The sequence below is a fragment of the Mastacembelus armatus genome, chromosome 24 (genome assembly GCF_900324485.2).
Source record: "Mastacembelus armatus chromosome 24, fMasArm1.2, whole genome shotgun sequence".
Taxonomy (NCBI): domain Eukaryota; kingdom Metazoa; phylum Chordata; class Actinopteri; order Synbranchiformes; family Mastacembelidae; genus Mastacembelus; species Mastacembelus armatus.
Window position 1 is genome coordinate 17,586,168 of NC_046656.1, and position 16,263 is coordinate 17,602,430.

A 16,263-nucleotide genomic window follows, 5' to 3' on the forward strand; every position below is an offset into this window, starting at 1 on the left:
CTTTACAGATCTAACATAAGAAGCATGTCTTCATCTTACTTAAACCTTTCAGATACATGTCTAAAATGTAAATGTTGGCCATTTTGTTTTACTCTGCTCTCTACAGTCTTCTCATTTTTGCTTCTTTCATTTGCACTTTCTGTCTGTCTTGCTGTGTTTTTGTTGCAGTCTCTTTTCACGCTTTCTCTGTCTGTCGTCCTCTCCAGCAACCCCCTCTCAGAACAGCAGTGCCTTCCCCTCTTCCTCCATTCCTCTTTCGCTTGCTTGTTTCTCATCCACTGCCAGTATACCCAGGGATTCTGCTCTTTAGTGTTCTTGACAGTTACTCTCCTCCAGGACAAAACAGAGAATAAGAACAGAAAAAAACACTCCTGACATACCTAAAAAATTTCTCCAGCACGCAATGAAAGCACAAAACAGGAAAGGAAAATGTCTCCAGGCTCTTGACACCAGCCTCCCTCCCCATTTCGGCCTGACCCACCCAGCCCTTCCTTCCACGTCTCTTAGATGTCAGCTTCAAACACACCAGAAAGAGCCATAAACAGTCTACTGTGTGTTGAGGGGCTAAGAATGTGTATGTGTTTATGTGTTTTTTGGGGAGGGGGGGTGTATGGAGTGGAAAGGTTACCTTGCAGCTGCACAGCAGGGCTGGTGGGCTTGTGGTCGACTACTGAGATTAACTCATTCAGTCTGGTTCTGGTGAAAGAGACTGCTGTGTTATATTTTTCATGCACAGTGTTGGAGGTTACTATTCCAGGTCGGTGTGGATCCATGAGATTTAACTATAGTCAATTCATGTTAACACTGTCATATTTAGTCCAACCTGTGATTGGCACAGGATGAGATAAGGTGGAGTTAGAATTTGCTCCAAAAGACCGTTTGCAGCCAGCTTAGATACCTTAAAGGGTGGGGGGGCAGCAATTAATAATGAATCTTCTCAATGCTTAAAATACACAGGAAGATAAATAATTTCACAGATTAGCTCTAGTCTTGGGAGTGAGGAGAATGGAGCATTTAGCATAGCTGAGGAGCCAACAGGAATAGTGACACACAGAGAGACACTGGAGAGGGAAACAGAGCTGCATGGAGGAAGGAAGGAGGACAAGCCAGTATAAATGTGACCAGAGGGAGGCGCTGTGATCTGCTGATGAGCAAATCTGTTTCTTATCCTGCTGTCCTCACAAATGAAAACATTTGAAATATGTCCTAAGTATTTTTTAAAAATATGTTGCCGTGTTTTCTCTGGATAATCTCTGTGTAATCTTTGCCTTTCCTCTTATACTTTTTCACTTTCTAACTATGAGAATGCACAGACTAGTGCTCTATTGTGACTAATGCACTAGACATCACACAGATTCTGCAGTACACCAGGCTTTATTCAGCACACACCGTCAGCTGTCCGTGATGTGCTGATGAAGGCAGGATAGTGAAAAACACTTGAATGAAGCACAGGACTGTGAGCCTTTAAATGTGAGACCGCAGGAAGTGTTTAGTTTGATTGACAGTAACTTAACACCAAAGGGAAGATGCTAATTGATGATTTCACTGCTGAGCAAAGCAACAGGATGGATGCAGAGTTATATGGAGCAAGCTAAATGCTTCAGACATCATCGGATGACATTTCATCATTCAGCAGGGCAGTGATCTCAAACATATGGCAAAAGTAGGAGCAGGGAGCTGAGGCATCGTTGGCTGGCTGAGTCAGTCACATGACCTGAGTCCAGCTCAGCTGCATTCCTCTTGCTAAGGGTCAGACTAAAGGCAGAGACCCCCACAACAAGCAAAAGTTCAATGTGGCTGAAATGAAGGCCTGAGAGAGCAGCAAAGAATCAGGTGACGTCCTGAAAAACAGAGGAAAACAGACATTATTCACACTCACTTCCACACCAGCTATCTTTGACAGTCTGCCATTATTTGAGTATCAGTTTTTATTAGAGAATTTATTGAAGTTATTTATTTATATTACATCAATGACAGTTCAGGAGAAAATAATCAATTTCATTCACTTCTTGGCTACAGGACACCTGTCCATGTCACCCCTACTTCATCACTAGTCATTGATATTCACTCCTCTCCTCTCACCATCCTCCCTTCAGGAGTGCTTCCAGTTCATCCTGCCGGCGCTGCCGCACGCTATAGACCTTCTGCGGGATGCAGTGGTGAAGGTAAAGGAGGCAGCAGATGAGCTGGAGGACTTGCCGTCACCACCGCCACCCCTTTCGCCACCACCCAACAGTTCGCCACGCCGCCAGACAGAGGACAAGGGTGTACAGTGTGAGGAGGAGGATGAGGAGAAGAAGGACAGCGGTGTGGCATCCACTGAGGACAGCTCCTCCTCCCACATCACCGCCACATCCATCGCCGCCAAGGTACCAGGACAGAGGGATGGTTTGTTATTATACAAGATTCACAGTCTTCTTAGATCTGATCCCTTCATTTAACTTCATGTTCACACATCCTCCATAAATCCATGTGTTTAATGTGCTGCATGCAGTATTTAAACACAAATGACATTAAGTTCCTGAAAAATATGAACTTATTAAGGAAAATTTCACTTCAATGGCCGACAAAGTTTGAATTCCAGTGAGTGCCAGATTGTTGGTAAATAGATTACTATCAATGATGTGTATCTATAATCAGCATGTGCAGACAGTTTAGGGGAACAATGTTTAGCTCCCATCATCTACACCTTGTCATTAAAAATTTGCCCATGAACCTGGTTTTAAGGGTTGTATAAAATTCATTAGCCCATTATGAAGTCCATTTTAAGTACTTGTTCAGAAATTTAGATTTTGGAAGCCACTAGCCCCTAACCTGGGAAGAAAGCTTTCTTTCAGATTTTTGTCACATCCACATCTTAGCCAGAAGCATGAGGCTGCATGAAAGTAAAGCAGATGAACTCTGATAAATGATGATTTTATCAGGAAACATTTCTGCCTGTACTCTGATCTTCATGTTATCATTAATTGAAGTACACAATGTTTAGTAAAACTTTAAATCGTTGCACAAACATCTTGAAAAAGAGTAAACCTAACCCTAATATCTTCACTATGTATCTCTGAGCATCATACAGCATGACTGTGTGTGTGTGCATCTACTCTGTGCATTCACATGTAACATCAAACCCATCATCCCACCCTGCCCTGTCTGCAGCCTGGACCTGCTTTAAGAGTAGCCCCCCACCTCATTGTCCAGTCACACATGGATGTTGGTAAGCCTCAGCAGCCTGAAACCTCAGTATCATTATTTCTCATCACCATGTCATGTTTTTTTTTAAATCTTTTGTGATTAGGCTTCATCAGTCCTGTACATGAACGCAGTTGTTGGCTTACAACCACATATCAGATAGATATATTATGTTTTCCCTCTAGGCTAGTTTGAGTGTTTGCGTCTGTACTGTGTGACAGTTTATAGTGTCTGGATATTGTTTATATATATGTGTGTTCATGGATTTGTGTGTGTGTGTGTTTGCACATGGGTATGTGGTTTCTATCTGTGCGTGTGTGTGGTGTATATATGCACTTGGCATGTGTGTGATCTCAGATCCCAGACTCCATTATCTCGCGGGGTGTGCAGGTGTTGCCCAGGGATACAGCCTCTCTCAGCACCACACCCTCGGAGTCGCCCCGTGCTCAAGCCACTTCCCGCCTCTCTACCGCTTCCTGTCCCACACCTAAAGTAAGTAAAAACTCCCAGACCCACATAAATAAACGTGCATTCATACTATCACAGATTCATCATTTTTGTATTTATGACTTTGTGAAATTAGTCATGCACAGCCTGCTTGCTGGGATGCGAGATTTCTTCTGCACAAAAGATTCAGAGAAAATATCAGATGTTTATCTGCTTGTGGTATGAAGTATTTGATGCCAGCACTCCCAGTTCGCAGATCTAACTTCTCATAATCTCTGGTCTCCAGTTGTTACAAAAGACAAAGATTGTTCTTGTTCATTCATTTGTTTTATTTATTTTTGGTGGAAAGGTTTTACTGTAAGTTTATTTTTTTTCCATCAGTGTTATTTTGATTCCATTTCTATTTTGAGTCTGCATTTTAGTTGTTTAATATAAAAATGATAAAGTGTTTCTATACTGTAGGGTTACACACCCACACACATCACACACAGTCCTGTCACGGTTTACTTTGAGTGTCTCACTTTTGCTAAGTGTATGTTTTGTGTTTGTTTCAATGTGTATATGTAAAAGACCTGTTGTGTGTGTGCGTGCGTGTGTGTGTCTGCGTGTGTCTGCGTGTGTCTGCGTGTGTCTGCGTGTGTCTGTGTGTGTCTGTCTGTGTGTGTGTGTGTGTGTGTGTGTGTGTGTTTATGGAAACAGCAGGTTGTGGTTCTTGTGCTTAGACGAGTATTCTTCGTATTCTTCCCCAGGTTTAATTCAACACATTTTCTTTAACTGCAGTTTATGGTCTCAGTCCACTGTCATTGCCCCCACTAAAATGGAAACATTTGTAAAATATGCATCACGTGTTGAGAGTTCAAAAGTTAAATTGGTGCTGAACATACCACTGTTAAAATTACAAGTGCTAACTTGTTTTCTGTTAAAATGTGCAGTGTGGAAAATGTGAAAGATTTAGTGGCCTCTAGTGGTTAGATTGCAGACTGCAGCTATCTGAGCACCCGACACAGCCCACCCTACCCATTTCCAGGTGCAAGGGAGGGTACGATCGCTGTCGCGTTAAAAACAAAACCCAGTTCCTGCCAAGACCCAGTGTTTAGAAACACATTGCTATGTTGATTTAAAATGCAGGAGTGCCCAACTCCAGTCCTGGAGAGCCACTGTTCAGATTGTTTTCCAACTATCACTATACGAATTCACTTTGTCTTCCCCATCTTCAAGCTTCTGGTTGACAGAACACACTTGATCCAGGTAATCAGCAGTGGGAAGGACAGGAGTAGTCGGAAAACAAGCAAGGCAATGGCCCTCGATTAACATGGGCTAGGCACCCCAAATTAAAAGACTCATTCTAAGATTAAGAAAGTCAACAGTTGGTGTTTTCCAGCAATTACACGCCAATGAAAACATAGTGATGAATGCTACATTTCATTTCTGCTAATAGATCACTCTAAGTATTACACATTGAACCTTTAGCTAAAGATATACTTAACTGTTGATTTATAAAGCAGCAAACTGTATTATGAATTGTCCACATCCTCTGTTCTAACACATCTCTCCTGCAGGTTTTTAAAATGCCGAGTGGTGTCAGCTCTCTCTCTCTCTGTCTTCCTTTCTCTCTCTCTTTCACCTCATCTGTCAGTGTCACGTCTATCTGAGTCTCTCGGACAGCAGGCAGGTGCCATGGGAATAGATTAGGGGGTTGCCATGGGAACAGAGAGATGGGATGTTAGTGGAGGAGGGAGGGATGGTGCATAGGCAGGTCATGCGTTGAGGAAGTAGCCAGCAGAGATTTCGCTTGCCGTCTCTGTCTCTCTGCTCAGCAGTGTTTGTAGAGCTGTGAGAGGCCAATGATGCAGAGCCAATGACGCCCAACAAGACATTTTAAAAGGCTGGGAGACAAAACTATAATAATGAAAAGATAAAAATGGCAAAATAAAAAAATAATGTAATGTCTCTGCACATTAGCATGCATTAGTGGTGCAACTAATGTACGCTGGTTTGAACCACTGTCAGTTCCTATGTTTTTCTTCAGACTAACCAGCGCCTTAATTTGGGTTTTTCAATGCTTGCTTGCTGCACAAAATCCTGAATCTGTGCTACCTTTTGCCTCTGCACTATATGCTGTCTGCCCAACCCAAGCACAGTTCATTCTACTGATCATCTTTTGAGAGTCTCAGTTATGGTCTTCTTGATCTGAGCTTAGCTACAGTGTATGAGATGTAAATAAATGGATAGTAGGGAGGTTTAATGCTGCTGCTGTTCCAGAGGTGCTGCTGGATGCAGTGAGGTAGTCCTGTCCCATCTCTCCCCTGTTTCCTTGCCTCAACATACAAATGCACACAATCACCTGTCTCTCCCCTGAAGCCTTCCTTTGTCAGTGACCCAGTTTGAGCCTCACCTGCCTATCAAGATCATATGCCAACCACATTAGTCATTATTTGTGTGTTACATGTCTGTCTAGACATGTGTATCTTTGTGCTTGTTAGATAACAGACAGTTAATGGCTTTTCTAGGTATAGCTCTTAGCTTGTTTAGATTCTGACACATGCTGTTTCCCAGTGACAAGCTGCCATATGTTCTTTGAAATTCCCACGTTGCAAGCGGCAGCTGACAGTATATACACAATGTCCCTGGAGCCAAAGCCAGAATGCCAATGTTCACTGACGCATTTCATGTGCCACTGTGGGCTGTGATAGTTTGTTAGCTGGGTCTTGTTGGCAGCGCTGCATGTTAGCTTTCAGAAGAGAAGGTATGGAGTAAGTCTTAATCTTGTCACTGCCAGAGCAGCTTCTGTGGTTCCCATCCAAGCAGGCCCAGCGCCACAGCTCACACAGCAACACACAAGCAAGGAAATGCTGCTCTGCCAGAAAGAAACATGCACAAATACACACATAGAAATCGTGTATTAGCACTTCTAGCTCAAATGGCATTTGTCAAGTTATGGGTATTCCCAGTTACAGTGCAACTACAGCTGGGAATACACACAGACACACAGTAAATCTGCACAAACTCATTCTTGAATGAATGAGAGTGTCTTATGCACACATGCACACACATACAACCCACAAATGTAAGCAGATACAAAAGGATTACAAACTGAGCAGCTCTACAGTCATTCATGTAACCCGATTTTCCTTCTGTCAGTTAGTTGTGCACACACAGGAAAGCTCACACATACAGACACACATACATAAGATACAGGGAGGGTGGTTGTACCCTTCCACTCTTGTGAGCATTTAGTACAGTTATGTAAGGATGAGTTTGGATTAATGAAGCATAAGTGAGATGGGGCTTTGACTCAGAGGATGGTTAACTGTGTGTGTAAGTATGTGTGTAAGTATGTGTGTGAGTATGTGAGTCACACAAAAAATACAGCTGCCTTATTTGCAAGTTACACATTGGGTTTAACATCAAAAATAATGTCAATAGATAAGATAAATCCTTTTTCTGCTGTTTTTGTAAGACAACAATGTTATGATAACATGCAGATTGACAAATACTGGAACATGCTTTTAATTCTTTAAATCTAGAGATAAATTATCAGAGAGCCTGGTCAGTGGCAGACTGCCATTCTGGTCTACCAGTTACATATTGTGAGCATTTAATTGTGGACACTGTGGGGGACTGTCACACATTTACCGCTTTGCCAATGTGTCTCATCATAACTTCTGGCCACTGAACCAGTGTTTCGGTTGGACTGAAGTGGAGTTTAAATTATTGTGAGCTATATTGTAAACACTATGAGTTTGTTGTTCCTGTTGTCTGGGCACCGTGATGTATATGAAAAAAGAACCAAAACCCACCTCCATGTTAACATGTATTAGTTGTGAGCTGTAGGTTGTGAGAAATAACAAATGTATTTGTTTTGACAACTATTTCTTTTATACATAAAAGTTAGGTAAAGATAAAGAATATGTTCTTTCTTCTATCCACACAAAGTAAAAATGCTCCTTTAGCTTGTCTGTTGCCTTTTCATTCACTGACACATCTGCAAGTGTTAACATTATTTATTTACCGTCTTCTAAACATCAATTTCACTAATACTGAAATTTATTTTTACTAAAATTAATCAATGCTGTCACTGTCTCATCTGTCTCATTGTGCCTTAAACCACTCTTTCAGATGCTGGCTGCACATAGAGGACCCTGCCTTCCTTTCCACTGGTCCTATAGATCTTTTTTTTGTGTGTGTGTGTGTGTGTGTGTGTGTGTGTGTGTGTGTGTGTGTGTGTGTGTGTGTGTGTGATTAATGGCATGATGCATTGCTGTGCAGCCAAGGCCAGTGCTTATGGAAATGAACTTCTTCTCCACTGAAATATGCAGTAGTGTGATTCAGCTCATACCACTTCAGTATCTGGTCACAAGCCAAAACAAAACAGTTAACATGCACATGTGAAACAGGCAGGTTCATACATGCTGTAACGTGTCTAGTCATTTTATTTGAAGTGTGAGGTGAGCTGGGTTTGCTGCATCTGACATGGTTGTTTATATTGTTCATATTGTTCATATTATCCTTTTAGTACAGGTAAAGTGCTTTTTGACTGTCATCTGTCACAACAAATCATAGATCATTTAATATCAGTAATTTATTTATTTTTTGAAATCATTAATTATACAAATGATATTGTATCTGGGAAGCCCCAGTGAGCAAATACATTTAGATATTTTGCCCTAATTAATGACTTAATTTAAGGCTAACATTCATTTAAACATGTAAATAGATTAATTAACTGATTTGTGACTAAGGAAAAATGTAGATAATTGAAATTTGGTCACTGATTTGGTGTTTGAAATGCTCACTGTTAAAGTATGTGCTGGAGAGAAAGACATCGGACGATGCTTATATGTGTATATGGTCTACACTGAGCCAGTGTGTTAGTGGATGCTTTTGTTTGATCAGTTTAGTTGAGGTCATTGAGGATTGGTGCAGTGTGATGCTCCGGTTCAGTTTTACAGCCTGTGTCATCGTTTCTTAAAGGTTTATTCCCCTGTGGAAACAATAGATAGGACGTGTTATATGCCTTTGCGTTCTACTGGAATTACTTACATTTGGTTTTACCTGACAATATTGAGTACTTCTGTGTCTGTTGGCATCATCAGTAAAGCAGCAGTTCTACTAGATATGTGGCATTGTCCTCCTCCAGTGCAGCAAAGCACATAAAAGTGACTCTTCATGTCCTGGCCTCCTGGAGTTGTGGAGGATTTATGATGGAGGGAGTGAGAAGGAGCAGCAAGTAGGAGGTAGTGAAAGAGAAAGTAAGGGATGGAGAACTAATCAGTTAGAGAGGAAAAGAGACTGAAAGAGAGTGGGAGGTGAGGAAGGGGAGAATGATATAAATGAGAATGATAGAAAACACTCAGAGGGAACAGAGAGCTGTTTGGTTAACTAGCCCTGTGCTGCATGGTCTGTTTCTCTGTCTGTCTGTCTGTCTGTAGCCATCTGTCCAGCCCTTAGGGTGAGTCCAGCAGCTCACCTCATATCAGTCCCAGCCTGGGCTTTCTCCCCCCCTGACCCATCATCTCAAATCAGCATGAAAACAACAGTAAGAGTGGCAGAATGAGGAGGGAGGAACTGAGATAGAATAAAGGTTGGGAGAGAGAAAGAGTCACATCCATCACTTCCCTCAACAGAAATGCTCATGGGAAATGTACACACAAATACTCACAAAGACCTCAGTCATGCATGTATGGTTTAGTGCAGCAAACAGCACCATATGTGTGACTATATACCCTCCTCCCCTTCTTTCTCCTCCTCCTTATTGTCTCTTTGGCTGTTGCATTTTCTTGCTGCTCTTTCACTCTCTTGTGTGTCCTTCTTACTCCAGGCTTCCCTTCTTATCTCCCTGCTCTCTCACTCACTCTTCTCACTCACCCTCTCCCAGTTAGCAAGTGTGTTAAAGTGCGTGTGTGTTCTTGTGTGCATGTGCTGGAGAGCTCATTCTGTTCCGACTCCAGGCAGAAGATGGTAAGTAATGTCTTTCCTCCTGCATATCTGAGAGAATGTTTTGAGGTTTTGAGTGTAGAGGAGTGTTTGTGTGTGTGTGTGTGCGCGCGCGTTCAGAAGTCATTTGTGTGCCTGTTTAATAAGTGAAGGGTTTTGTATCATTAGCTGAGTGGGCATGGGGGTGGATATATTGCGTGTGCAGTGTGTTTTGTAAATATAATTTGTGCTCCTGCATACATATTTGTGCATGTGTGTGCTGCTGCTTATGAGGATGATGATGATGCCTGAAGGAGGTACACTGTCAGGCCATGGATGAGTTTATGGGGTAGGAGGATGAGTAAGATAAGTGATGGGACTGTTCCTAGCTTATGAGACTAGCTTAAAGTAGCAAGGGGCTGCAGGATAATGAAGCGGCTCTTGTTCCTGGCTGTGGCTGTGGTGTCCCTGTAGTGTTGGGAGGTGGTGGAAATGGTTACATACAAAGACAGCCAGCCAAGAGTGAGCATGAGCAAGTGAGACAGTATAGCAGCCTCACAGGACTCCATGACCCATCAGTGTTTAAAACAAGCGATCAGTCAGTCACCGTCTCAGAAACAAAAGCCAATCCGTCCACATTTTCCTTCCTCATTTAGCTGCTGCTTATATTCAGAGCACCTTAGAGTAAAATTCATGCAAGAGCAGAATAAGACACCCCTTGATCCTGATTCCTGTGCTGTTCCTGTGCCTGGAGATATCGTGTTTCCCTCCAGTCACCATCATAGCAGCTTAGCTGGAGTGCTCCTGTAAATGGAAATGAGCATGATATGGATGAAGAAGTGTGGAAGCAGCACCTTCAAAATCCATGACAGTTTTAAACAGCTGACAAGGAGAAGCAGGCGTGTATTGATGTAGCTGTGGAGAATGACTCTACTGATACCTAAATGTCAGTTACAGCCATTCATTGCCACCTTTACTAATGCAGCTTTATACACACTGCTTTCGGTAGTGTGTGGAGAATAGAATCATGCAGGCTAGTTAATGCCTTTGTATAACGTTTGTGCTTGATGCATTTATTTATTTTTATTTGTTTATTTATTTATTTAGTCTAGACAAACAAAGAGTCTAAAGACCAATGAGGGGCCTTCTGTATTCTGTAAAACAATTTCTCACTAATAACTCACTAATGCTCACTAATTAACAGGTAGAGTTGTTTACTCTTGTCAGTCTTTGTGCTAAGCTATGCTGACTGCAGCTTCATATTTACTGTTGTGTTCATCTTTCCACCTAACCTTTGATGCAAACGTGAAGAAATAGATTTCCCAAAATGTTGAAACATTCCTTTAGGGCAAGATAAAAGCTGATTCAATCCAATAAGTCTTTAACCTTTAGGTGTCCATATTGAAACTACAGAAAATACACGTTGCTGCGCTGGAAATTTAAACTGGGTTAAGAAAATGCTTGCACCAATCTGGAATTGGAGACACTAAAATATTCTTTCTGTACTGACAGATTTTTGTTTGACTTCTCTTAAGAGTTATTTCATGAACAGATTTTTGCAGAGCACTGTCTTCCCTTTTTTTGAAAAACCTGCTTAGTCCAATCTTTACATGGCCCAAGGGGAAATAGAAACATGCATGTCAAGCTGGAGAGCATATCCTCTACTCTGTTGAGAAGGGAGACAAAAAGCTTTCAGTAACCAGATGGAAAACACAGTTTGATATTAATTTGGCTGTGAAAAATACCTCCATCCTGTAAATGTCAGGTGCAGAAGGATGGCTGAGACAGCACGGTCAAATGGGAAACAAGATGTATTATAATATGCTTGATATATTGTTGCAGAGACCAGATGGAAGTAGCTCCAGCTGCAAGGAAAGTGGTCTTTTGTCTCTGATTAATCTACACACATTCAGTCCCCCCAAATCCCGGTGCTTTATTTGGCTCATAGTACCCATAAACCATTTGGGTCAAATTGCTTTAGGCCGTAAGTCAAAACCACTTCAGCTGAGCTGTGTGCTTATTCATGTGTGCATACAATGTGTGGAGTAGAGGGGATATTTATTTAGTTTAAATTTAATTAATAGATATACAGCATATAAATGACAGAATTTAAATGTGCACTTACTTCAGCACACATGCACTATGGGCATGCGTCGGTATGTGCGAAGCTGATGTGCATTGTGTGCATTATTATATTTGTCTTGAGTTACTCACGCCCACTGACTCTGACAGTTTGCCTTGCGGGTGGTGGAGAGAGAAAGTAAAGTACAAGAGACGTTTGAATCATGAGACAGTCAGAGACAGAGGGGTGGGGGAGAAGACAGACAGGAAATAAAAGGCAGTGAGAAAAATGGATGAGACTGTCTGACCAACTGTACTGAGCGTGCTCATTCACCATGTGGGCTGCTGATGAGAAGCGGGGGAGACTGGTGAGCACCATAACACGGATCTGTCAGTTCAGCTGTGTTAGCGCTCAGTCTCTGTCACACTGGCAACTCACTCAATAGCTTATTAAATTCTAATACATGTAGACAGTGAGATCGCCATGGAAGGGCAGCAGTGAATGAACAGGGCCACATGACGGAGTGATGTTACTGGTTGTTTGACTTTTCCGCTGTGGATTCTTCTCCATCTTTATTTACGCAGAAGGAAACAGAGAAAGTTTTGTTTGCAATCTGAATCAATCTGAATAATTCAGTTTAGACACAAGGAATGAGGATGTTAATGACAGACTATGTTATGTAGCTGGTTTGCACGTAGAAGACAAAAGCAGGTACTGCAAGGAATGTAATGTGGTATTGCTGCTTTTAGTTATGAATCTATAAGAGCTTATATATATTTGAAAGAAGACAGAACACAGAAGTCATGCACTGCAGGATAATTGTTAACTAAATATCATTTCAGTTTGTGGTAGGAGTAGAAAGGACAAATAGGTTCAGTTGTTAAGTAGAGCTTCCTCTTAACAGTGCTACTTTGCTGCTACAGTATTAAAGGGTTTCAATTTGTAACCTCCTGTGGTTTCCTGCCAGAGTCCATTATCTGAGAAATGAGTTTTATGAGAACAACTAATGTAAATCGACAACATTTTAATTGGGATGAATGGGATGTTCATCTCCTTGACAGTCCGACTTTAAACAGGCAATTTATTATAAAATCTAAAATGTTACTGTTCCATAAGGAAAGATCTAAATTGTCTAATGACTTTAGTAATAATTCATAGCGTGCTTGGCTTTCACACCAGGCATTATTTTGTTGGGAGTAGATTTGATGTTTTTGAATGGCTTTCCCAATGATATGTCATTCTGAACTGGAAGGCTCTTGGACAGGGATCAAAAAATCCAAAACAAAAATCTACTGCCAGCACAGATGATAGTTTTGTGTGGTGTTTTTGTCTTGATATTTTGATTAGAAAATAAAAAATATGCACATGATTGCAAAGCTGTACACTAGGACATGGACAGCATAATAGCTTTAGTAAACAGATAAACATTCAGGTGCTATTTACCTCTAAAATCTGACCTAACTGCCCTCTGTCATAAGGAAATTTATGGGCAGGTTCCTGAAACATCTTGTTAAAGGAGGCAGAAACATAACCTTCGTACACCCTCATTAGCTGAGGTAATAAAAGTCTTCATGTGTCTTTTGGTGGAGGCATTGATATTAAAAGTGCCTTACCACAGCATAAATAAAAATACTCTAATCATCAGTGACCCCAGTAGACCAGTAAAAGGTGATACTTTTGGGCACCAGAAATAAATTACATTGCATTTTCCTTGCTCAATTTATTTCCCGTGGGATTTGTGATTTACAGTATGTTTTGTAAGAAGTCTACTGTGGATATCATGATAGGAAGAAGGAATATTAAATTGGAGATCAATGATTGACACCTGCTTTGTCTGCAAGGTTTACTTACAGTAATGTGTGGGGAAAGAATTGACCTGGATTTGTTAAAACTGCTGGAAATCATTTGATGAGTTACTAAGTAGTAAATGCAGAAAACAGCAGGCTTTCTGTGATCTAGCATTGTTGTGACCTTTGACAGAAATTTGAAAACCATATTTGCAAGAAATTGACACATTAGTACATGAAATCAGTTCTATATTGTTGCTGTTCAAACATACATCACAAGGAAAATAAATCAGTTTACAGCGTCATTGTTTGTTATAGTATAATCAGCCAAGAGTGCATTGTCTTTGAGACTCAGATGTTTGAGCTTACAAGGACTACTTGCGTTTGCATTATGATCAGCACATAATTAAGGGTGGAACCAGTGTAGCATCATTGCAGCCAGTAATTCAGATCCTAGTGAAAAGACTCATGGGTTTAAGCTCAGCTAATTTTTTCATGGCTTTTCTGCACAGAGCAGAGAAGGTTTGATGATGGGCGGATATAAGCAGAGGCTTCTTTTTGCTGTCAGAACACAATCACTCTGCAAACAAGCTGACACTTAAATTTATGTTGGTGAGAGATTAACACAATGTTCAAAATGTGTGATGTTTCCTGTGCAACCTGTTCTCCTGTTGTTTAGAAGAGGGATGATCCCCCATGAAACTCCTACCTGCTGTTCTGACCTGTCCTGTCCCGTTTGTCATGCCCTTGGCTGCCTTGGCCCATCTGAGACAGTCACACAGAGAGCTGTCAGGCAGATGTCGTCCTGAAAGACAGGGGACGCTGTCTGCTCCACCTGTCAGTCTCTGTGTGCTTCTGTCCCCTGCTCAACCCGGCTTTGGCTCTGTTAACCCTCTTCTCTTCTCCCGTCCTCTCTCTCGTGGCACCAGGCGCGGCTCCCCTCCTGTTCATCCACCCTAAGCATTGCTGAGGTACTCCTGCATGTGTTCTAATGCATCGTTACAGCATCCGTTACTACTTTCCCTCTTCAACAGCACTTCTTACTACCTGCCTGACATGATTGTTTGCCCCTAAACCAACTCTGATCCTTTCCCTTGTGTGTGTGCTGCCCTGCCTGCTGCACTCCTGCTGTCTCTGTCATTTTCTACACTCTACCCACAATCCTTTCTGTTTCTCCTCTCTGTTTATGTGTGGTTGTGGTCTTGTTATGGATTTTGTCTTGTAATAAAATGTCCTGTTTCCCTTGTTCTGGTACACAAACTGTATCTAACCCTTGCCTTGTTTCCAGACTTGCACACCCTCCGAATAAACACACTTCATCATTTGGCATATTTCTGCACTGCGTTTCAACCTCAGAAATGAAGTTGAAAGATGCTTGAATTATGTATTTGAATGAAAGTCATATTGCAAGAACATTTCTCTCTCCCTTTGTGTACACACCTCAGTTCCTGAAAAGGGCTTCTTTCTCACACACACACACACACACACACGCACACACAGCAGCTTGTAAAAACAGCATAGGTGTTATATATGTACTGGTCTCCTGTACGTGGGGCCCAGTGACTGTGATCAGATCATTAGACTGATGATTTGTAATTGCACAGTAATGAAATCTGAGATTGGATGCAAACATAAAAAAATCAAAGGTGGAGATAATTAACATCCAGTTTAGTTTCATCACATACGTTTAGAGATAATTTCGTTTTTCGATAAGTGTTACTAAATAAAAAAAGAACATTCCAAGCCACAGTGTGACTTACAGTTCAGTACTGGTTCATAAACAGATCACTGTAATTGGATAACTGTTGTCCTGTAATTTCTTTTAGAGTCTGTCTGACAGCCCTAGTGTGCCATTATTATCAGCCAGCTTTGCTTATTATTGATGCATTGGTGTTGGAATGTAAACGTATGCTCTGAATAGGTAGAAAATACGTTATAAATTGCCAGTTGCTACAATTTCTTAGGTAATTTAGATGTTAATTTAATGTTTCTAATGCAAGCTTGCCCTGTGTATCATAATTTAGTGTAAATTATTATAATTGAGATATTCTTGTCTTATTGTTTTACGTGTTTATTGATACTCAATTAATAACCAAAGCAAACCAAATCTAAAGCAGTTTTTAGATGAGATTTTTCTACTTTATTAAGACAAAAATATGGCAAAAAAAAAATTCTAATTTCTTTTCCTGAAGGTAACCATAGTTCAGTTACTCCAAACCAAGTCCAATGTCTTAAAGTTGTAGTGTATTATTGCATTGCCAGTATTTGTAACCAGTGTTGCCCTTTCCAGCTGGTCACATCCAGACAGAGAGAGGCCTTGGGTAGAAGTAGGGATTAAAAACAATGTGGGTTCTTAACCTCACTTGCACACACTAATGGAGAGGCGTGATCACACTAGGAGAGCTCGACTGGAACTGTTGTCAAATCCACTGAGTTGGTTCTGTTCTTCATCCATCTTTGTTGTGTTGGTGGTGGTTAGTGTTTTCTAGTGAGTCATTTGCCACATCTTTTTATTTTAAATTTCCTTTGATTGCAGATTGTGTGGCAGGTTAGTACTGGCTTAGCTCTGGGATGTATGTGTGTACTTTTAGTGTTTTTGTGTGCAAATAAGCGGACTGTGTGAGCAACTCTGTTATTAACTGATATGTTCTGTTGGTCAGAGTGGGTGTGCATGCCTATTGCCTGCTCTGCGTGCGTGCGTGCGTGCGATAATGTGTGGCATGAAGGTGAGTGACTATACTGTGGCTTCCCCCAGGCCTCACGGAGAGAATTCAGGGCTCACCTGGATGAGGTCATCACGCTCAAGTCAAGGTACTCTACCTTGGACCAGGTAAACCCACTAACCTTTTACCAATGTCTTATCTA

General features: G+C 41.3%; 1 protein-coding gene across 2 annotated transcripts in view; it reads left to right on the plus strand.

Moving 5' to 3' along the window:
• Window positions 1-16,263, plus strand: part of gphnb (gephyrin b) — a 76,559-nt gene that overhangs the window by 41,286 nt on the left and 19,010 nt on the right. The window contains exons 7-10 of one of the 2 annotated variants that reach the window (XM_033325082.1): window positions 2,097-2,369; window positions 3,544-3,678; window positions 10,083-10,093; window positions 11,463-11,477. In XM_033325082.1, the coding sequence (XP_033180973.1) occupies window positions 2,097-2,369; window positions 3,544-3,678; window positions 10,083-10,093; window positions 11,463-11,477 (434 nt within the window). The remainder of the gene's footprint in view (window positions 1-2,096; window positions 2,370-3,543; window positions 3,679-10,082; window positions 10,094-11,462; window positions 11,478-16,263) is intronic. The other variant, XM_033325081.1, reaches the window with a different exon arrangement.